At 46.3% G+C, this 22,176-nt stretch overlaps 1 protein-coding gene across 2 annotated transcripts; it reads right to left on the minus strand.

The window, feature by feature from the left end:
* Positions 1-279: 279 nt before the first annotated feature.
* FUS (FUS RNA binding protein) lies at positions 280-10,222 on the minus strand. Of its 2 annotated transcripts, none has more exons than XM_081255404.1 (15): positions 10,147-10,222; positions 8,558-8,582; positions 8,311-8,465; positions 7,420-7,561; positions 7,074-7,255; positions 6,650-6,857; positions 5,017-5,051; positions 3,471-3,503; positions 2,584-2,687; positions 2,102-2,231; positions 1,756-1,857; positions 1,471-1,594; positions 1,036-1,136; positions 772-919; positions 280-480 (listed from the first exon to the last, which is right to left on the minus strand). In XM_081255404.1, the coding sequence occupies exons 1-15, from the start codon at positions 10,157-10,159 to the stop codon at positions 441-443; spliced, it is 1,542 nt and encodes a 513-aa protein (XP_081111530.1). In that variant the 5' UTR covers positions 10,160-10,222; the 3' UTR covers positions 280-440. The 2 variants fall into 2 exon arrangements, with proteins under 2 accessions (XP_081111530.1, XP_081111529.1); XM_081255403.1 differs by having other exon boundaries at positions 7,420-7,564.
* Positions 10,223-22,176: the final 11,954 nt, after the last annotated feature.

Below are 22,176 nucleotides of genomic sequence, written 5' to 3' on the forward strand. Positions count from 1 at the left end.
ACAATTCTGGGCCAACACACCACATGTTTCTCATTTACCCCTTTCATTCATCTAGTTTTTACCATAACAGAAAAGTTTAATCTCTACTTTCAAGGATACACTTGACCTTTTCTCCCTGAAACAAGTTATCAAACACTTTATTCCAGTTCCTGCTAAGTGGGAACAAACAAATTATTCCAGTTCCCACAAGGCAGGTTGATCTGAAAGAGGAAAACTCCCCACATTCTTGACCTGGACATCAACACTCCAGGACAGTGAAGAGGGGGAAGAGGAAGAAAATTTAACTAAAATGATGGTTTTTAATGGGAACCAGAGATATGGTTACAATTACATAGTCCGACACAAAAAAACCGTGGGTGATCAGGAGTTGGAAGGTTACAAAATAATGAGGGTAACACTGGGTACAGGAAGAAAGCTGCTCCAGAACTTCAGGAGCCAGGCTAATACGGCCTCTCCCTGCGATCCTGTCTGTGCTCACCCCTGCAAGAAAGAGTATCCATTAGGTCTGAGTTACCAACCTCTCTACCCACCCCACCCCCGAAATCCTATCCGCCCCTGCTACCCAACCCCAAGAAATAGCTCCTATCTCCCTAGGTATAGAGTATATGGGAGTCTACAGATTAGCTCTCCCACATATCTTCCTTCCCTACCCACTATGGTTACAGTCTCAGCTTTCCAACCTAGCCCTCAAAATGAAACCACTGTCCCAAAACCTTGCAATCCCATGACCTCTGTTCAACTGTTCTACTTTCAATTTAGAGTCTTACTTACCTGGAGTCCATCTTGCCAGGGCCAAAGCCACCTCTGTCCCCACCACCCCGGCCCCCTCGGAAGCCCCCACGGTCCCCGCCTCGGCCTCGGTAGCCGCCCCGATCATAGCCTCCTCTGCCACCACGACGATCATCTCCATAGTTTCCCCCTAGGAAAAAAGAAATATGATATATCCCCATATCACATCACCCAAATTCTTCCTACCTTCCCTCTAACCTCCTTTTTGATCCCAACTCCTTATCACCAGCTCTGCCTCTTCCTTACCCATATGAGAGCCTCCTGGTCCCCCTCCTGGGCCATCTGGTTTAGGGGCCTTACATTGGTTGCATTCATTCCTCCATGAGAAGTTCATGTTCTCACACGTACTGAGAAAAATAAGACAATTAGTCAGGGCCGGGGGGCGGTAAGACAAGACCTAGAATTACGAACACTCCAGTTACCTTACGGATACGTGAGGAAAATGAGGCCTCGGAAAAGCAAAAGGGCTTGTTTCTCAGGAGCGAGCCAGACAAAAACTGCAGGCTACTGAACCCAGTCCAATACCTTTCCCTCTAGAGCTACATCACCTAGGTGACTCCTGGCCAAGCCTGTCAAAGTGTACCTTTGACATCTATTAGTCGGAAAACACAAGCTCTACCATAGTACCAAAGGGCACACGTGCAAGATGGCTGAGAAAAGAATTAAAGAAGTTTCACTCACGGATTAGGACACTTCCAGTCCCCAGCTCGCTGCTGTCCTCCACCGCCACCGCCGCCACTGGGGAATCCTCCTCGGCCACCGCCACCACTGCCACCACCTCCATAGCCTCCACGGCCCATGGGTCCTAGTGTAGACACAATAACAGGTCTACTCCGCTTCCAAGTTTGCTTAACCTAACCTTCTCTCCCATGTAAACCCTTACCACCCTCCCTCCCTTCTCTCCCCATCCACCCTCCCTCCCTTCTCTCCCCATCACCTCTTACGCCAGCAGAAGTAGCTCCTCACCTCCTCGTCCTCGGCCTCCACGACCATTGCCACCACCCCGATTGAAGTCTGCTCGCCGAGTAGCAAATGAGACCTTGATAGGATTCCCAGAGAATTCTTTACCTAAAGGAATAAAGGAGGTATAAGGAGACTTTTTATTAAGAGCTGTGGGTCCAAAAACACACTTGGTACAATCAAGAGTGGACTCCATCTTCTTGTAAATGTTTACAATCTCATGAAACGTAAGAAAAAATAAGACCACACCGAAATAGGAGCGTTGGAAGACTCACAGAAATCCTCAAAACACAGGCCATTTCCCAAAGCTAGTTGCCCTGTCCCCCACCCCTGCCAGCCTCCTCATACATACCATCAAACCAGTCAATAGCTGCTTTAGCAGAAGGTGGGTCATCAAATGATACTGTTGCCTCTCCCTTCAGCTTGCCTGTTTCCCTGTCTGTGTACAGATTAATCATGGGCTGTCCTGTTTTCTTATTTGTCTGAAGAAATCAACGTGAGATAACATCAATCTTAAGACAGCACTATCATAACCATACCTTTCTACTTCATGTAACTTGAATTAAAGCCATCAACTATAACTGTTTCTCACTTCAATATTAAAAGATGAAAGTAAAGATTATAGACTACAAATTCAAAAGTTTTAGACACTCCCTTTTTTATCAATTGTGCCTCTTTTGTGTTAAAATGTGATTCCCTTTAGAAAATGGCAAAGGCTAATGTTCTTTCCTCAACAAATTAAGCAGGCAACCATTAAGACTTTTTTTTCACTAAGGTGTGAAATCCAAAAGCCTGCAGCACTGATAGAAAGCACCCACTCTGCTCCACAAGTACCTTAATGATACCAATCTGCTTGAAGTAATCAGCTACAGACTCAATTGTAACATTCTCGCCCAGGCCTTGAACGAAGATGGTGTTGTTGTCTGAATTATCCTGTTCTGTTTGTCAAACGCAGAAAGAAACATGAATTTGAAGAGAGAAGCAAAGGTAGAACAAGTCAGTGACTCTTAATAACTTTAATACTTGCTATTTCGCTTTCAAAGAAAAAAATTCTAAAGCAAGCAATATACTTTGGTTTAGGTCAGACAAAAGAAATCCCCATCCCTTCTATTTTATTATCTGAGTACCAGTATGCCAGCCACTTCACAAATTTAAACTTAATTTTACAACTACCCTTTGAAACATGTTGATACTAAAGAAACCAGGGCTCAGGAGTTAACTGCCCAACCACACAGTATGTACACCAGTTGTTTGTCAATGTTAAGACCCCCAAGTTAAGAAACCTATTTTACACTAAAATCCAGTATATAAACATAATTAAAACAAAAAATACACTAAGTGCTTCCCTTTCTGTGTCTTTTTCGTTCAATAATTTGGTTACGATCCCCATTTTTAAAAGCCACTGCTTTAACTGAACCAGCAGTTCAGGATTATGGTCCACACACAGATACATCAGCATCTCCTGAAACTTGTTAGAAATGCAAATTCTCGGGTTCCTCCCGGACCTATTAAATTGCTGGGAGAGGAAATCACCACATCAGGTATTTCTGATACATGGCTCATTTATAAATCACTATTAAGTATAGCTACACCTGAACTCCCTTCCCCACATTTTCCTTCTTCTCTACCCCTGTTCTTCAGATCCCTTTAAGTTTCAAAGAACATCCAGGAAAAGTCCTGATACCACTTGAGCCATTCCTTCATGCCACCTCTGGACTTACCAGAGTCATGACGTGATCCTTGGTCCCGAGGGCCTTAAGTGACATGAAAAAAAAACAAAAAACAAAAAAAACAAGGAAAGAGGAGCCGTTAGTCAACAGGCTGAGAAAGACAAGGAGAAAAATTCACACCAAATCCAAACTTATGCAAAATATCAGGTTAAGTGCTCACAGCCTCACTCCAAACCCTGTCCTGGGTTGCCTGCCCAGAGAAAAATCCTAGGCAGGTCTGGGGAAGACAGAGGCCCCTTTTCTTAAGATCTGTATGTAACTTGAGTCCCCACAGGGACAACGCCACACTTCAGAAAATGCTGCCTCCCCCAGCTCAGGCTGGGAAATGTCCTCAGCACAGACTGGGAGGGCCAGGAGGGAGACCCCTTGAAGTTAACAAACCAACTCATAGCTTGGCCCTGTTCTCTCACCCCAGAGAGAAATGGGCTCACCACCAGCAATGTGATATGCATCCATACAGTTTCTCCAAACTGTAACACCAAAGACACTTATCCCTTGTAGAACAATTTTTAATTTCATCTTTAGAAACCATTCTTAAAACCATGTTTGTTTCCCCCAAAACCACATGAAAATAAAAATCATACATAACAGCTATTGTATTTTTTAAGCATGTCCCAGGGAACAGACCAGAAATCTTATTTCCATAATGCAGCCTCTATTTTTTTTCCAGAGACCATCTTTGACCAAAGTTTATCTGAATTCATCATAAATATTGTACCCACACTCAATGACACCTAAATCATGAACCCAAGCCTTTGGCTTTAAATGTTGAGACAAATCAAGAAACCTTTTGTTAACCAAACCAGAAAAGTTCCAGCTTACTGGGAGACTTCTCAAATTTGCCATTTTTCCATGAATTCAGTTTGTGCTGTTTAAGACCTGGTTATTTCCCATGAGCCACACATACTCCCAACTTTTCTTGGAAGTAGTCCACACCTTCCTTCCCAGAGCTAGTTTCTATTTGCCCATCTGAATTGAGTTTAAATGCGTGTATGTAGAATCGCATTGACACCATTCAGTATTTAATATATAAGTATATACCAACTTCACCATCCTCAGGGCAGGGCAATAGTTCACATCCCTCGTCCAGAATTAAAACATTTGGAGATATTTACATACACATACATACATACATACACACACACACTCACTCACACACACTAACCTCGGACACACTGATCAAAAGGATCCTAAAGCCAAGTGGGCCCCACGTGGTCCAGCACACTCTCCAGTTTCTCATTACGGTGCTCACTAAGTGCCGGGTGTGGCAACACTCCTGTCAGAGGCCTACTTAAACACCTCTTATTTAACCTGGGTCAAACCGAATTGGTACCAGATGCCTGCTGAGTCTTACCCCTGCCTGCCTCCAGGTTAGCACACATCTGGCAGCAGGTGGCATTCTACCCCACCCCTTTCTGGAGGTGGTTCTGGACACTCCAAAACCTTTGACACTTAAAACACGCTAAGACATCTGCAAATGAACAATCAGACAAAGCATTGCTGGGAGTTGGGAATTTTGGAAACTCTGTTCACTTACCACCAAATTTATTGAAGCCACCACGGTCACTTCCGCTGGAGAAGACAAGTTAGAAGAAAGGACATGAAGCTTCCAACGGCTACAAAAGGGCGGTTTTTGATTTTGTTCAACATTCCCCAAACATGGGTAGGTGTTTTGGGAAAATGGTAATACAAATGGCTACTAAAATACATTCCCCTTCCTGACCACCCCTTGTCTGACCTTTGAGCATGTCACACACACGTGTGCAATTTCTCAGACACAATTTTTAAGGATTTTGCTTTAAAAGGTTATATATCTATTTCCTCTGGAAAAAAAAAAAGACCCATTTTCCTTGGTCGTTCTTCCGACGTAGCAGATGTTTTTTCCTCTTGTCGCGACTGGATGACAACCCAGTAGTTGGTTTAAAAACCCTACCCCCGATTTACCCAGAAGACATTTCACACCAGGCTGGGGTAGCCCTGAACACATTTTTGTGGTTTTTTGCTTTGAAAGCAGCAAGCAGACCCAACCCCGTTCCATAAAAAGTCAAAACCAAAGGCAATTTCCCCTTAAAGCGAGACAAACTTAACTAAGCCCTACCCTAACTACTGAGCTGTTTTTGATCTCTCCCCACCCCCGGGGTCACCCCTTCTACACTGTGAGAAGAGCGGAGTATTTTGCAATGTCACCTTTCATACCTGTGGCACATAAAATGCAGAGCAAGTTAACAGTCACATTAACAGTTGTTTTTCTTTTTAAAGTTTTGCATTAAACACACGCACACAACAGAGTTTTCCTTATTTTGTACGGTTTTTGAGATTGCCCCCACCCACCTCTGAATACTTACCATACACAAACTCTTTTTAAAAAACCTACTTTTCCCCAAAAAGGAGTAACACACTGACATTCCTCCCCTCTCAAGGGAGACAGAGTAGGGTGCTTCAAATCATATTTACCAACAGATTTGACAAATGCTTTAGCATCAAATCTAAGGTTTTACTTCAACTTCAGCGGGAAGGGGAGGAAAGAAGGTCCAGTTGGGCAAGTAACCAGAGGAAGGGGGACAGTGGAGCAAATAGGTGGGATACCACTGTCAAGCGTACTGTATTTTGTCCAAAAGGTCTGCACACTTCAGATAGCCCCATGAACCAAGTCACACACAAAATCATTACTGTCAGTCAAATGAGTGCTCGTGGATTCAAATGACTACAGAATACAGAGAGAGAGTAGCCAATTCCTGGAAGCTCAAGTCAGGTTAACCATTTACAACTTCCTCAGAGGACACGTGGGAATACAAGTAACAAGTTTCCCTATTACCAGGAGTGGGATCATCGGTTTCCCTTGCAGACAAAGAAGCCTTTACTTCCATTTTTCTTGCCTAGGATATCAATGACTCCAATCCATATACACCCATGTTTCTTTTTCTTCAGAAATAAAAGTGTCAGTACTCAAATCTCTATACAGAGGTGTGGGTAGAAGTTCAGGCTCCCAAGTTCTCACAAAAATAAAATGGGGATGTATGAAGAAGAAACAGTCAATGCTCCTAAATCAAAGCCCTCACAAATCCCTAGAATAAGACTAACCATGCACTAAGGGACTAGGCTTCAAGGGAGATTCATGCAACCCTCCACACTGCTCACTGATGTTACTCCCTGGCTCACAAGACACCTACCCCATGCCGCCTCTGCCTCCACGGCCGCCTCCACGACCTCTGGGTTCATAGCCACCACTGCTGCGGCTGTAACCACCGCCACCGCCCCGGCCACGGCCCCCACGGTCTTGCTGGCCTCCCCCGTAGCCGCCGCCACCACTCTGGTCCTGATTGCCATAACCGCCGCCACCACTACCACTCATGGAGGACTGATCTTGGCCGTAATTACCTGTCAGGAAAGAAAGGATGCCTTTAAAAAACACAAAACAGACTGCGAGGTGGCATAAAGCAGTTCAACTGCACCAGGTGATAAATTACAATAAAAATTAAAATGAAGCTAGGAAACAAAAGCGCAACATTTTCAAGAACCCTTCTAGGGAACGGGTCGAGCAGGATACAATTCCTTACAAAAAGCAGGTATGAGACAAAGCTGAAGACATCTCACCTCCACCACCCCCTCCACCTCCACTGCTGCTGTTGTACTGGTTCTGCTGCCCATAGCCCTGAGGGGGATTATAGCTTTGCTGCTGTCCATAGCTTTGCTGCTGTCCACCATAGCCAGACTGTTGGCCATAGCCCCCACTCTGGGGCTGCCCATAGCCGCTGCTCTGAGAACTGCTACTGTAACTACGGAAAAGGAAAAAGCAGAATCATAATGCCAGCATGTCCAAAACCTTCTTTCACTTTCAGTACATCCCATTCTCTGTACCCAACAGAGGCCACCCCCGTTAGTCCTCATGCTCACTCATGCACCCCTAATCTACCTCTCCCCTCTCCCCACAACTCCTTACCTTCCCGAGGTGCTGCTAGGAGCTGGCTGCTGGCCATAGCCAGGGTATGAGGACTGCTGCCCGTAAGACGACTGAGAACTTTGGCTACTGCCATAGCCACCAGTTGAGCCATATCCCTGGGGAGTTGACTGTGTGCCATAGCCTGCTAAAAGAAAAAGGAAGTCACAAAAACTATGATCAAAGAGAAAAGGCAGGGAATAGGTTGAAGAAAACATTATATACCACCTAATGCTCCCCATACTTGAAAAGTCAGCCTCTTTGAAGATGCTTGGAAATCTTGCAACTCACAGTCAGAGATTACCTTTCTCTTTTACCTTAAAGCTTAATATTCCAACTTCTACCAACTTCAGAATTCCAATCTCATCCCACCCACACCAAAGCCAGCCTCGAGGACCACCACTAATCACAGCCCAAGAGATCCCTATTAATTAACAGCATTTTAACCTGCCCTTTAAGTGTGCAGTACAAATAAGACAACCCCATATTATTCACACTTCAGGACCTCAGGGCAAAATTCCACCTCCTGGTGTATCATGTGATATACAGCAGTCTAACTTCAAACATCTTCAAGGAAGTCATTTTCTCCCTTTAAGTACCTAAAAGTTTTCTCCCTTTAGGAAATACTCCCCCCGCTCCGCCCTCCCATTTCACTTTCATTCTTAGGGGAAATGGGGAAAAGTGCAACATAAATGGAAAAGTAAAAAGTCAAAGAAAATAATAGGAAACAATTACAAACCAATTAAGTATTTTTGTTTGAAAGGACTCAAATGCTAAAGTGCTTTAAGAATCATAGACTGGTTAAAGCAAACATTTCAGCACTGCTTAGGTTTAAAAAAAGCAACATTCAGAAAGAGCAGGAAGAGGTGGGGTGACCCACTAAAAGAGACTCACTGTTCTGGGTCTGTCCGTAAGAACTACCATAGCTGCTCTGGCTGTAGCCTGAAGTGTCCGCTGACTGGCCGTAGCCACTGTAACTCTGCTGTCCATAGGGCTGACTGCTCTGCTGGGAATAGCCCTGCCCAGGCTGGGTTGGGTAGGCCCCATAACTGGAGGAAAAGACAAACCGTGCTCTCAGAAAAAAAACACCTTAGCCACCCTTGCCCTTTACAAACTTTGGAAGCCCAGAAATGACACTCACCTTTGGGTTGCTTGTTGAGTATAGTCTAAAAAACAAAAACACAATTATATTACCTTCAACCATCCCTAAAAGTAGACTTAGAGCGAAAAGTCTTAACTCAAGCTAGCTTTGGAGCCCCCAGAGAGGAAAGTCAACGAGGCATAAATTCCCACATGAAACCCTAGTTGAGAGAAGCAATCTGGCAGACCGTAGTCAAGTTTTCTTACAATAAAGAAAAGCAAAAAAAAAAAAAAAAACAGCGAATTTCTACAGAGACCAAGAAGCCTTAAGTATTGGAAAAAGCAAGAGTCTTGGTGAACAGCTACAATTTTCTGCAACTTCAATCGATGTCAGGAGCTGCACAAATTTACACACATTTCCTTCTCACACCCGCTCGAAGACGAAGATATCACCAAGAGTCAAGCTAAAGTCACACAGCTGCTTCAGCAGAACAGGTTTTAATTCAAGCCAGAGGCAGAATTGTTCGGAACGTAGCCTCCACTTTTTCAATCCGAAAAACAAGAATGTCTCCTAAGAGGCCGCTCTTCACCCTTTGCCCAATCTTGGAGACTGGAAACGGGAGGCTTTTAATGCAAAGCTAGCCAACCAAGAGAAGAGCGCTCTTTGATCCCAAACAACAGAGATCACCATCAAAGAGCGGTCGCCTCGGGAGGCAAGTCGACTGGTACTCAAGTCCCCAGCCCTGTGGCTCCCCACGAGTGCGTTTTCTTAACTCCTCCTTGCCTGCCTCGGGGCTGTGGGGAGACTCGGAGAACCGAAGGAAGAGAAAGCGCTTTTAAAACGCCACATGTTAGACGCACTGGCCAGATCCACTCGTCTCGCCGGTACAGGAAACGAGGCGCTTCCTCCCGCAGAAAAGGGCAAAAGGACCGGGAGAAGGTGTGGCCTCGGGCGGCCGTTCCTTTCGGTTCCCACCTCCGAGAGAGGAAATTTAGGCGGGAAAAGCCTCGGGCCGGGTCCCCAAGTCCGTTGGACCACCCCTAGCCGTTAAGCGCGCCCAAGCCTCCGCCCCCGCCCGCGTGGCAAGCGAGGCGGGAACGAGGCGGTCCCGCCCCTTCCCGAGGGACCCCCGGGGCGAGGCCCAAACCGGACGCGCGCCGCGGAGCCTCCAGCCAAGGGTCTCGCGACAAAAAGCAGGGCCGACACGAGGCGGGAGGGGGGGTTCGCGCCGCCAGAAAGGGGGGAGGGGCCAGCAGAGCGCGTGCGCGCTCCGAATGCCCGGATGCAGCACTGCGACAAAGCGGGCCCGAGCGCGAGGCTGGGGATGAGGAGGAGAAAAGGCTACAGGGACCGGGCATTTCCATCCATGCCTCACGTTTCCAATCACCAAGAAGTGTCCCTCCCAACCCTCACGTCAAGGATAGGGGCTGCGAAGGGAAGACCTCCCGTCCCACGCCAGGCGCCAGAGGAGCGAAACAAGATGGCGACATCGGCCTCCCCCTTCCACCCCTCTCCGCTGCTTCCCGCCAGTGCTGCGAGAAGACCCTACACGCGATCGCCGCCCAGGTCCCACCGAAAAACAAAAGCCCGACTGGGAGGGAACGAGGCCCGGAGCCGGCGCGCCACCGCCGCCTCGCGCCCTTACATACCGTTTGAGGCCATGTCCGCGCACGCGCGCACAGGCCGACGATCAACAAGATCCCAACACCGCAACACCGACGCCTCGAGGACTGAGCAGCCCCGCCTCCTGCGTCGAGGTTTATGTACGCCTCCCCGCCTACGCATGCCGGGGGAACGCACCAACTGCGGAAAGGAACGGGGGAATCGTGGCCTACTCCTGCCACTATTCAGGGAGTATAGAGGACCCTAGCAGGCAGAAAGGAAGCGTATTAACTAAGAATCTTTCAAGTAATACATATAATCCTCTGTTTTTCTGACAAAGAAGTTAAATTTGCTTTGCAGGACTAAGCCCACGATTCACCCCACCCCTATGATGGCATAATGGTACGGCCCGATTACCCTCTGGGGGCGGGGCGAGGGGCCCAGGGCGGTTGCGGGCGGAACTGTAGTCAAAGCCGGGAGTCGAGGGGCGGGAACCGAAATTCCTCAGGCTGGCCCCTTTCACTGGGCCTCACTTTCGCTCAGGATGGAGACCTCCAGCGCTCCATTCCCCTTACACTGCATCAAATGCATCTTCCCTCCGGCGCCAGCCTCCCTCCTCTGGCTCTAGTGTTCCTCCACCGACCCTCTCCCTGCGTCTAGGTATTCACTCATCGTCTTTCAGGCTTGAGTCTCCTGAAGTCCCTACCAGGGTTTGTAGATTGTGACGTTTGCCATGAAAGCAAGCATGGAGTTTACCCCGGACCCTTGGGTCCTAGTCTGGTCAAGCACTGATCGCCCACCCACACCCTCACGGCTTGGCCCGTGAGTAGCTTGGCTTGACTCTCTCTTGGAATGGAAAGCCCACACCCTCCGGATCTCAAAGAGCACTGAGATTAGATCAGGGATTTCCCAGCCTTTTTTATTGATAAAGGGCTACTCTTTATTCTCCTGAAACCCTACCGAGGAACCAATGTGGAGATCCAATAATAACTGATATTTGTATAGAGCTGAAGTGGTTTCAAAATGCACAATTAATTGCTTTCCCATTACAGTCTTATGAAGAAAATAAAGCTATCTCCATTTTACAAGTAAGAAAAATGAGACTCAGGCTGAGTGCAATCCATGATTATAGAACAACTAAGGGTCAGGGGTCCTGATTCGAATCCAGGTCTGTGTGGCTGCAAAACACTCCTTATGTTGGTTATGTGAACACTTTGAAGTGTGCTGAAGCCTTTTCACTCCCTATAAGAGCAAGGACAAAAAGTGAAATTCAAATTAACTTTCAACTTGCACTCTAATCAGCCTTGCCTAGAGAAGGAAATTTGAAAGTATCGAATAAAACAAGACAAAGGAGGTTATTCCTGGTACATGTGCCATGCAGATTTTCCTTCCCAGCTTACCTGTGACGTGGGTTCCAGAACTTCCTTTGTAGGTTAGACACGTTTTCCTAGAGAAATAATTGTGGGCTATGCCCACAAACTTCTACTAAATTCGTGACTTAGGCCCTAATGGCCCTTGAACACCCTGTCACCCACCCCACTCCCACTGGGAGGGCAGTGTGACACTGGAGTGAGGGCAAACAGGGAAGTCCATCACTCATTCATTCATTGATTCTACAAATATTTATTAAGTACCTACAGTGTTCCAGGGACTGTCCAGGGTACTGAGGATGCATTAGTGTACAAAATAGATGAAGCAATTTAATAACAAAGCTAACATATAATAATAATAATATTTATATATAACATATTTATAATAACACTTTGATAAGGCTAAGTATCAGGCAGTGTTCTGAGTGCTGTAAGTATAGCTTGTTTAATTTTATTATTCACAATAAAATGTTGACATGAGGATTACATTTTACAGATGAACAAAAAGGCATGGAAAGGTAAAAAGCTGTGCCCAGGCCTACACAGAAAGTGGCAAAGCCAGGTTCCCAACCCAGGCAGCCTGGCTCAGAGTTCCTGCTCTTAACCCCTGTGCTTCAGCAAACATCGCTTGAGCACTGCATAATATGTACCAAGCCTGGGGCAGACATAGAGAGAAGAGGATAAAAAAATCCAGTCCCTGAGCCACTGGACCTTATAGCCAGTGGGCAAGATGTGGGTGAGACCCATAAACCCCAAAGTGTATTTGTTTTTTGTTTTTTGTTTTTTTTGCGGTACACGGGCCTCTCACTGTTGTGGCCTCTCCCATTGCGGAGCACAGGCTCCGGACGCGCAGGCTCAGTGGCCATGGCTCACGGGCCCAGCCGCTCCGCGGCATGTGGGATCTTCCCGGACCGGGACACAAACCCGCGTCCCCTGCATCGGCAGGCGGACTCTCAACCACTGCGCCACAAGGGAAGCCCCCAAAGTGTATTTGAATCAAATGTGGTAAGTGCTGTAACATGGAATCAAGGACTGTGGAAACTCTTCTGGGAGAGCAAGTCATCCATCAGGTAGACAACCACAGAAGAGGAAAAAGAGGTGGTGACATTGAAGCCAGGCCTTACAGGATAAGTAGGAGTTCACCAAGCAGCAGAGGATACGGTGTAACAGGCAGACGGAATGGCAAAGTCAAAGGCGTAGGTGGGGAAGGGCATTCATGCAGCAGCATGGCAGGGAGTAATAGGCTCAGACTGTGACTTCTGAAAGGCTACCTCAAGTGACTGTTTCTCCAGGCTTATCTCTCTCAGTGGACCTCTCCTGACTCACGAAACACGGGGGCCTCTCACTCCTTAAAAGTCTCCTTACTTGGCATCCCTGCTCCGGGCCCTCCCCCCTTTCCCACTGTCCATTTAGCTCCTTCCCTGCATTCTCCTTCTCTGCTCGCCCTGCAGATAGCAGTGCTCTCCAGAGTTCTGTCTTCAGCCTCCTTTGCTTCTTCCTCGAGACTCAAAAGCCCCAACTGCAGCCTGGTGTGAAACGCAGCCCACAGACAGGTTGTCTGTAGCCTACATGTTGTTTTTAATTTTTTTTAACCATTTGCCAACACTAAAAATAGAGAAAAATCCAAACTTCTGGCTTTTCTTGAAAACTGGAGGCTCTGGCCATCCAGGGCCCACTTTCCTGCAGGGCAAGTGTCAGCTGGGACAAGAAGCTGCTGGGGCATGTGCTTGCAACTGACCAGAGTCTCCATTACTTCCTAGTATTCCTGACATGGAAACCAGAGTCAATTGCCATTTATATCAAGTGTTTAACGTAGTTGTTCTTAGAGTGGAATTAAAAGCAAGGGAAAATATTTCTTCCCTTCAAACGTAAGAAACCAAAGCAGGTCCTGGTTTTCAGGCCTCTACCTGGCCCTTGGAGGCGGTTGAGTTTGTGATTAGTTCCAGATGAGAGGTTCTTAATCTCTTTTTGTGCCAGAGTCTAGTGAATTCTGTGGATCCCTTCTTAGAATATTTTTAAATGCATAAAACAAACACTGTAAGAATACAAAGGAAACCAATTAAATGAAAACAGTTATCAAAATATTTCTTAAAAACACCTTCATGATCAAATATTCAGACCTGATAGCATAGTATCTGAATTTTGAAGTGGAATGGAATGCAAAAATGTTTTAAGATACCTGCAACAGCTGCAATGTGATATGAACATTTCTGAGGTTTCTGTTGGTGTCAAAGACCCAGACACTGGGGGCTTCCCTGGTGGTGCGGTGGTTGAGAGTCCGCCTGCCGATGCAGGGGACACGGGTTCGTGCCCCGGTCCGGGAAGATCCCACATGCCGCGGAGCGACTGGGCCCGTGAGCCATGGCCGCTGAGCCCGCGCGTCGGGAGCCCGTGCTCCACAGCGGGAGGGGCCACAGCGGTGAGAGTCCCGCGTACCGCAAAAAAAAAAAAAAAAGACCCAGACACTGCTGTGGTTTGTTGCCTATAGACAGCCTATTGAGAAAAATGCTAAATGTCAATTGGAGGTTAGTAAAAATTTAAATGTACTCTTTCCTGTCCAGATCTGTGACCCCCCTGATGCTATTCTCAGACCCCTAGCAAAGACTCCAAGTTAAAAATTGGCTCTGGAGAATCTCATCCACATCGTGCCTTCAGCTCCCTGATGTGTAGGTCCAGCCGTGATGCTCCTGAGTTCCACGCCTGTCTCTTGATCATCTCCAGCCCAATTTTGTCCAGCAGATGCATCACGCAGGATTGGAGGCAGCAGTCATTTGTGGTACATTCAGCTGTTCTGGCCAGCATAGCAGCCCAAGCCTTTGGTCCATCAGGGGTAGCTCTTGTGCAGGTTATAACATCCTTAGCATCACTAATATCAATGGCATGAGGCAACAACACTGGAATTTCCACTAGAAATTTTCTGTGGTGTTGTTGGACCCTCAGCCTGGTATCTATTATTGGCTGGGAAGCATCCAAACTTGACTCTTAACCTTCTCAAAAACTTAGTCACCACCTTATAATCCCTTTCTGCTTAAACTAAAATAGATTATATCATCTGCAACTGAGAACTCCAACTTATACCATTGTCATTGCAGCACTGCCTATATATCAAAATATTAGAAACCACCTAAGTGCCTATCAATAGGGGATCTGGTTAACTGAGTTATTATACAGCAAAATTTCTCGGTCTCGGCACTATTGACATTTTAGGCCAGATAATTCTTTGCTGTGGGGGACTGTTCTGTGTATTATAGGATATTTAGCAGCATTCCTGGCCTCTACCCATATTGGATGTTGGTAACCACCCCCAGTTGTAATAACCAAAGTTGTCTCCTGGCTGGAGGGGGAGGGGGTACAGAGTCACCCTAGATTGAGAACCACTGTGATACAGCTATACCATGAGATTAAGAAAATTAGATAGATCTAAGTGTACAGACACCATGAGATTTTTTTTAATGAGGTGAATCTAAATGCACAGATATAAAGACTATCTAATCTCTATTATTAATGGGAGGAAGGAGCAAGGTACTGGACAATATGTGTGTAATATGCTATTATTTAGGTTTTAAAGTGAGGGGGGAGAGTTACTGAGATGTAGATATATATATATATAGATATATATCTATATAGATATATAGATATATATATATATATGTTTGTTTATGCATAAAATATCTCTGGAAGAAGAAAAAACTAGTAACAGTGGTTATTTCTGGGGAAGGAGTCTGAGAAACTTGGAATTGAGTGTATGAAGGAAACTCACTTTTCCCTGGATCCTCCTTTATATTTGAATTTTTTACCATGAATGTATATTGACCAAAAAGAAATTGACTCTTACAGAGTGCCATAGCAGTAGGTGGTAAGAGGATGTTGTAGGGTGGGACCAAAGAAGTTTGATTAGTTTCACAGTGAGCAGTGGAATGGATCAGCCTTCCCTATAATAGACGTGATGACTTTGCAGCTGGGAGTCTACAAGACGAACAAGGCATCTGTCAGCCCAAGAATGGCGTGAACCGAGGAAGGAGGAGCCAGCTTGACCAAGGGCCTGTCCTCCAGACACTGTGGCTGGGTCCCTGCCTACAGGGCTCATGGGGAAGAGCAGGCAACATCCCTCTTCTCAGGAACTTTGAGAGGGATGGAGTGGGGCTTTGGGCCAGACCTGGGCAATTCTAGCCTGCAGTGTGTCTTTGTGTGACTTGGGAAGACATCCCTTCCTCCAGGCCAATACGGCCCAAGCAGGGCCCAAGGATTAGCGAATAGAGCAGGAGCTGAATTTCACTCAGCCCCTATTTGCCTCTTGGAGACCAGTTTTCTGCGGGACAAAACCCATACCAACCTAAGCAGAGGCCCTGAGGTGTAAGACAACTCTGCTATTTCCGATAAGTCAAAATAAGAATAAAAGAAAGCGACCTTGTAGGTCTAAGGTGAATATCAAACGATATTTCCATCTGCAAATCACCTGTAATTGGGCCTGGAACACAACTGCATGAATAAATGTCCTTTTCTCTCTCACCCGTCCTTCAAGATGCACAGCTTCAAGTAAGAAATAATTGCTTTATTATTTCCTTGGGCAGCGCCCAGGACAGGAAGTGCCGCTGGCTGAGGGGGCTGGTGGTTAACTCAGTTTCTGTGTCTCTGTGGGAAGTTGTCATGATAAACGGAACTGGGAAAGTAAATACTGGACAGCTCACTGGGCTGTGCTAAGAGAAAACCTGCTTGGACCGGCTAGAAAAGGGCCACACAGTTCACTGGGTCTGAGCAAGAATGGCAGAAAGCCTCCTAGGAGGCAGAGCCAGGAGACAGAAAGGACGGGCGAGGAGTTTGGTGGTCATGGTGACACCAAAGGGCACAACTGTCCTGTCATAATGGCACATCCATTTCCAAATGGGTTAGAGGTCCCAGGGGAACAAACTGGCCAGCCCCAAATACTGGTACCCGGTTCATAAAATGAAACCTGAAAGGCTCTGGTGGCATTTCCACATCATTGCCTGTCAGGGAGGGTGTCTCACTCTACAGACAAAGGAAAAAAGAGGAGGGCTGAGAAAAGGTAGCAATACAGGGGCTTCCTGAGAAATAAGCAAAAAATCCGAAAAAAACTTTATGCTTGAGTTGTTTATGCAAAGACCTGAACATGCCAAATATATTTTGTTCAAATTCATTTGCATATTTCGACAGGAAGATACAAGTAAGAGAAAAGTTCTCCTTACTTTCTTTGTGGGGCGCCTAAAATGAAAACTACACATATAAAAAATTGTTTCTAATGAATGTCCAAAGGAACTATCTAGAGCCTTAAGATCCACTTACGTAGTTTTAATTTTTCTAGGCCACATTTTAAGAAATAAAGCGAATCAGTGAGATATTTTACACTATTATTTTTTCAAGCTATGTCTTCAGATCTAGTGGGTCACCAAGATGAGCCTAGCCAAACTGCAATGAATTCTGCTTCCAACTGAACAGCTTTTGAGGGTTTTTTTTCTTTTTAAGAATTTTGCCCTAAGGCTCCTGCCTCTTAGCTGATTAGAAACCAGAGAACTTAGCAACTCCTCTGCACGCAGGCTTTCTGTAGTTGTGGCGAGCAGGGGCTACTCTTCTTTGTGGTGCACAGGCTTCTCATTGTGGTGGCTTCTCTTGTTGCAGAGCACGGGCTCTAGGCGTGCAGGCTTCAGTAGTTGTCGTGCGTGGGCTCGGTAGTTGTGGCACACAGGCTTAGTTGCTCCGCAGCATGTGGGATCTTCCCAGACCAGGGCTCAAGTCCGTGTCCCCTGCATTGGCAGACGGATTCTTAACCACTGCACCACCAGGGAAGTCCCGCAACTCCTTTTTTTAGTGAAAGCTTCATATGAAACAACTTAGGAAAGTGTTGCTTAAAAAAAAAAAGTGTGAAAAACATGGCATAGTAAAACTGAGAGATTTGCTTCTCATTTCAGGGGTTTTCCTTTTTTTTTAATTTATTTATTTTTAGCTGTGTTGGGTCTTCTTTGCTGTGCGTGGGTTTTCTCTAGTTGCGTCGAGTGGGGGCTACTCTTTGTTGCGGTGCACAGGCTGCTAAATGTGGTGGCTTCTCTTGTTGCAGAGCACGGGCTCTAGGCGTGCAGGCTTCAGTAGTTGTGGTGCGTGGGCTCAGTAGTTGTGGCTCACAGGCTCTAGAGCACAGGCTCAGTCTTTGTGGCACACGGGCTTAGTTGCTCCACGGCATGTGGGATCTTCCCAGACCAGGGATCGAACCCATGTCCCCTGCATTGACAGGAGGATTCTTAACCACTGCACCAGCAGGGAAGTCCTCAGGGGTTTTCTTACCTGATGGTCCTTACTGAAATAAGAAGACATTATGGGTAAATTTGGCTTTAGTAATTTTTAGGTGGAGATGTATTTCTTCTCTGCAGTGGAAGAAACACATCGTTCCGTCATCCAGAAACCTAACCACCATTGAGTGTAAAACTGGAGATACAGGCATAGTTTATTATTGTCCACAGGGAAAAATAATGTAGCTGTGCTCAACGTAATTGTCTGCTACTTTTTCTATGACAGTAGGAAAAACCCTCTGAACCAGTACCAAAATTGTGTGGAAATTTGCTGATAATCATATCAAAATGTATCTAATTATAGTGGAGTTATGAGGTTGTAATTCACCAGGGCTTGTCTATTTCAGAACTTCCTTTTACTAGTGCAAGACAGCAAGTAGTATTTGCAATGATGGTTCAAATAAACTCTCTGGGTGAGAGTTTCCCTGTGTCATCTTGAATTCATTTCTAGAACTCTTATTCAGCAGTGTTACCTATAGAATGTAATAAGCATTTGAATATATTCAAGTACCACAGAGTAATTGGAATTTATCAGGAAAACTTCAGGATGATCTAGGATACCCTTGTTCCAGCTTTAGCCTAAGTTTTTTTTTTGTTTTTTTTGTGTTTTTTTTTTGTGGTACGTGGGCCTCTCACTGTTGTGGCCACTCCCGCTGCGGAGCACAGGCTCCGGACGCACAGGCTCAGCGGCCATGGCTCACGGGCCCAGCCGCTCCGCGGCATGTGGGATCCTCCTGGACCAGGGCACGAACCTGTGTCCCCTGCATCGGCAGGCAGACTCTCAACCACTGTGCCACCAGGGAAGCCCTAGCCTAAGTTTTTAATTACAGTTGTCCCTTGAACAACACAGGTTTGAACTGCAGGTGCACTTACAAGCAGTTTTTGGTTTTTGTCTTTTTTCCAATAAATACATACTGTAGTTCTACACTATCTGCGGCTGGTTGAATGGTCAGGTTTTGGAACCATGGATATGGAGAGACCTCGTATACAGAGGAACCACGTGTACAGAGAGCCGACCATAAATTACAAGTGGAAGGTCAGCGCCCTAACCCTGCCGTGATGTTCAAGGGTCAACTGGATTACAAAAAGCAAATAGTTGTGCAGGACCTACTTTAACTATTAGTTCTCAATAATTCAGACTTTTACTTTAGCCTCTAAAATTTCTAAGGAATGGACCTTTAATTTTTAATCTCTGTTCCCTGGAAACACTATACCTTTCAAAAAGAGGCCGGAGGGGGACCTCCCTGGTGGTCCAGTGGTTAAGACTTCTTGCTTCCACTCCAGGGGGCGTGGGTTTGATCCCTGGTTAGGGAACTAAGATCCCACAAACCCTGCTGTGTGGCCAAAAAGAAAAAAAAAAAAAGGCCAGAGGGCAAATGGGCACAGACCTAAAGATAAAGCATGTGCTGAAACATATTCTGATGTTGAAAAGTGTGGGAAAACTGGAGAATCATTACATAGAAATGGTAAAATAAAACACAATGAGGGGCTTCCCTGGTGGAGCAGTGGTTAAGAATCCGCCTGCCGATGCAGGAGACACGGGTTCGAGCCCTGGTCCAGGAAGATCCCACATGCCGCGGAGCAACTAAGCCTGTGTGCCACAGCTACTGAGCCTGCACTCTGGAGCCTTTCAGCCATAGCTACTGAAGCCCACGAGCCTGGAGCCCCCGCTCCGCAACAAGAGAAGCCACTGAGAGCTTCCCTGGTGGCGCAGTGGTTGAGAGTCCGCCTGCGGATGCAGGGGACACGGGTTCGTGCCCCGGTCCGGGAAGATCCCACATGCCGCGGAGCGGCTGAGCCCATGAGCCATGGCTGCTGTGCCTGCGCGTCCGGAGCCTGTGCTCCGCAACGGGAGAGGCCACAACAGTGAGAAGCCCGCGTACCACAAAAAAAAAACAAAAACAAAAAACACAAGAGAAGCCACTGTAATGAGAAGCCCGCGCACCACAATGAGGAGTAGCCCCCTCTCGCCACAACTAGAGAAAGCCTGTGCGCAGCAATGAAGACCCAACACAGCCAAAAATTAATTAATTAATTAAATTAAAAAAAAAATACCCACAATGAGGGACTTCCCTTGTGGTTCAGTGGTTAAGAATTCGGGGACTAAGATCCCACATGCCGTGGGGCAACTAAACCCAAGTGCCACAACTAGAGAGAAGCCCACAATGAAGACCCAGTGCAGCCAAAAAACCCTCTAAAAACAAACAAAAAAACCCCAGTGATGTAAGTACCCCCCAGCAACACAGGGAAATGACAAGGAACTTCCTGTAACAGGAGAGCCTGTGATTTTATAAATGGGATAATATAAAAATAGATTCCAACAGCAAGAACTCCAGTTGGCATGCTGGGGGACCTTATGGCCATAAGTGTCTGATGAGCTGGCTAGGAACACCGTTGGAACCTGCACAAGGAGCCGAACGGGAGCAGCAGAGCAGAACCCCCACACTGCTTCAACAGCCCTGCTGGCCGTCTCCTCTGAAAATTATATCAGTACTCTTGGAGCCCAGATGGATGGGCAAGGATACACCCCTATGAATGAAAGCTAAAGCTCTGCATAGCACTATAATTTAAATGTATACTTTGTGTAATAATACATGTCATAAAACAAATATTTGGGGGAAATGTGTATAGGTATGAAAACAAAGAAAGGAAGAAGAAAGGAACCCCCAAAAGCTTTTCTTTATGTAGGTTATATCTATCTATATTTACTGTATTGGAAATTAAAACTGATAATTTTTTAAAACACAAGAACACACAAGAACACATTTCATTAGCCATCGGAGAGATAACATCATCACGTGTTACGTAGTCTCTGGAAAACTCCAGAGAGTGAAAAAGCAAATAACCTTTTAGTATTATCATGAAAATAGTTTTGATCTTGCAGACCCTCCGAAAGGGTTTGGGAGCACACAGAGGTCCCCAAACCTCACTTTGAGAACTGCTGTGCTAAATTATCATGCTGTGGTAATAACCCCAGTATCTCAGGAGCTTAACACACATAGGTTTATGTCTTGCTTATGCTTCATGTCCACTGAGGGCTGACTGAGGGCTCTGCTCTACATCATTCTCATTCTGGGGCCAAGCTGAAACATTGCTCATTACTGGGGCAAGGGGGAAAAGCCAGTGCTAGAAGGTCCCAGCATTAAAATTCTGGCCTGGTAGTTGCACATGTGTTGGAGGAGGTCATGGAGAGGAAGTGACCACCAGTTGACGTCAGAAAGCTGGACCCAGTCTTTTGGAGGCTCCTCACCCACACCCACCCCCGTCCTTGGAATGTACTCTCTTCCCATTGTTCCCACAGTGGGAGCTATTACAAGGAGGTAGCCTTGAGAGAGTATGGTGTTGCTGAGACCATCTGGACAGTATACATGACTAAACCCAGTTAAGGCCTCTATATAAACTTCTAAGATTCTGGCTGACAGATGTGGAGATCTACTCATCTGTGGCCGCCCAAGACAAGCCTCGTATGTAAGTTCCCTTGCTTATTACACCTGCCACCTACCAATCTGGAGTCTGGAGTGGTCTGTTTCTTTCTTCGACCTCTCTTTGCCCTTTGTTTGTGGGGCCAGTTGGTGAACCAACAACATGGCATTTCCACTCAGAGCTCATTGGCCAAAACTAGTCACATGACTCTAGGGGGCCAGGAAGTACAATCCTGCCATGGGAAGAGGATCCTTTCTCCTTGAAGAGATTTTTCTTTTTATTTCTTTTTTTTTTTTTTTTGGCCACACAGCAGGGCATGAAGGATCTTAGTTCCCTGATCAGGGATCAAACCCGTGCCCCCTACAGTGGAAGCACAGAGCCTTAACCACAGGACCTCCAGGGAAGTCCCCGGAACTTTTCTTTTAAATAGTGGAAGAAAGTCTTTCACAGAGGCTCCAGCAGAGTTTCCCTGAGTTAGAACTGAACCAATCACCGGTGAAGAGGAGCAGTGTTGCCTCCAAGTGGCTGAGACCCATCCTCATGCACCCCCTGGGCAGGAGGTAGGGGTCCTACATCGCTGGACATATTGCTGCCCACCCAATGGCTGAACAAAATTGGGATCCAGTTAGCAAGAAAGAAGGAGAGGAATGGCTGTGACAATCCTCCCCTCTCATTTTTGTTTTGGTCTGCTCTCCCACTAGCATCACGAATAGTGTATTGAGACAGGCAGGAAATATACTTAGGGTGTATCTCTTAAAAAGGAAGATTTGCATCTACAGTAACACTTGCCTAAGAGATATCAAAACCGGATATTGTATTTCATCTCAACCAGCTGAAGCTAATAAACAGGTGTGGCTTTAGACTGACCTTGTATGCCAGACCCTCTGACTGGACCTAACTGAAGACTCTTTCCCTACCAATGAGCAATGGGACTTGTTTTAACCAATTGGGTCAGGTGCCCTCTGTAGAAAACTATGACAAATAC

The sequence above is a fragment of the Mesoplodon bidens genome (genome assembly GCF_964165515.1).
Source record: "Mesoplodon bidens genome assembly, chromosome: 15".
Lineage (NCBI taxonomy): Eukaryota > Metazoa > Chordata > Mammalia > Artiodactyla > Ziphiidae > Mesoplodon > Mesoplodon bidens.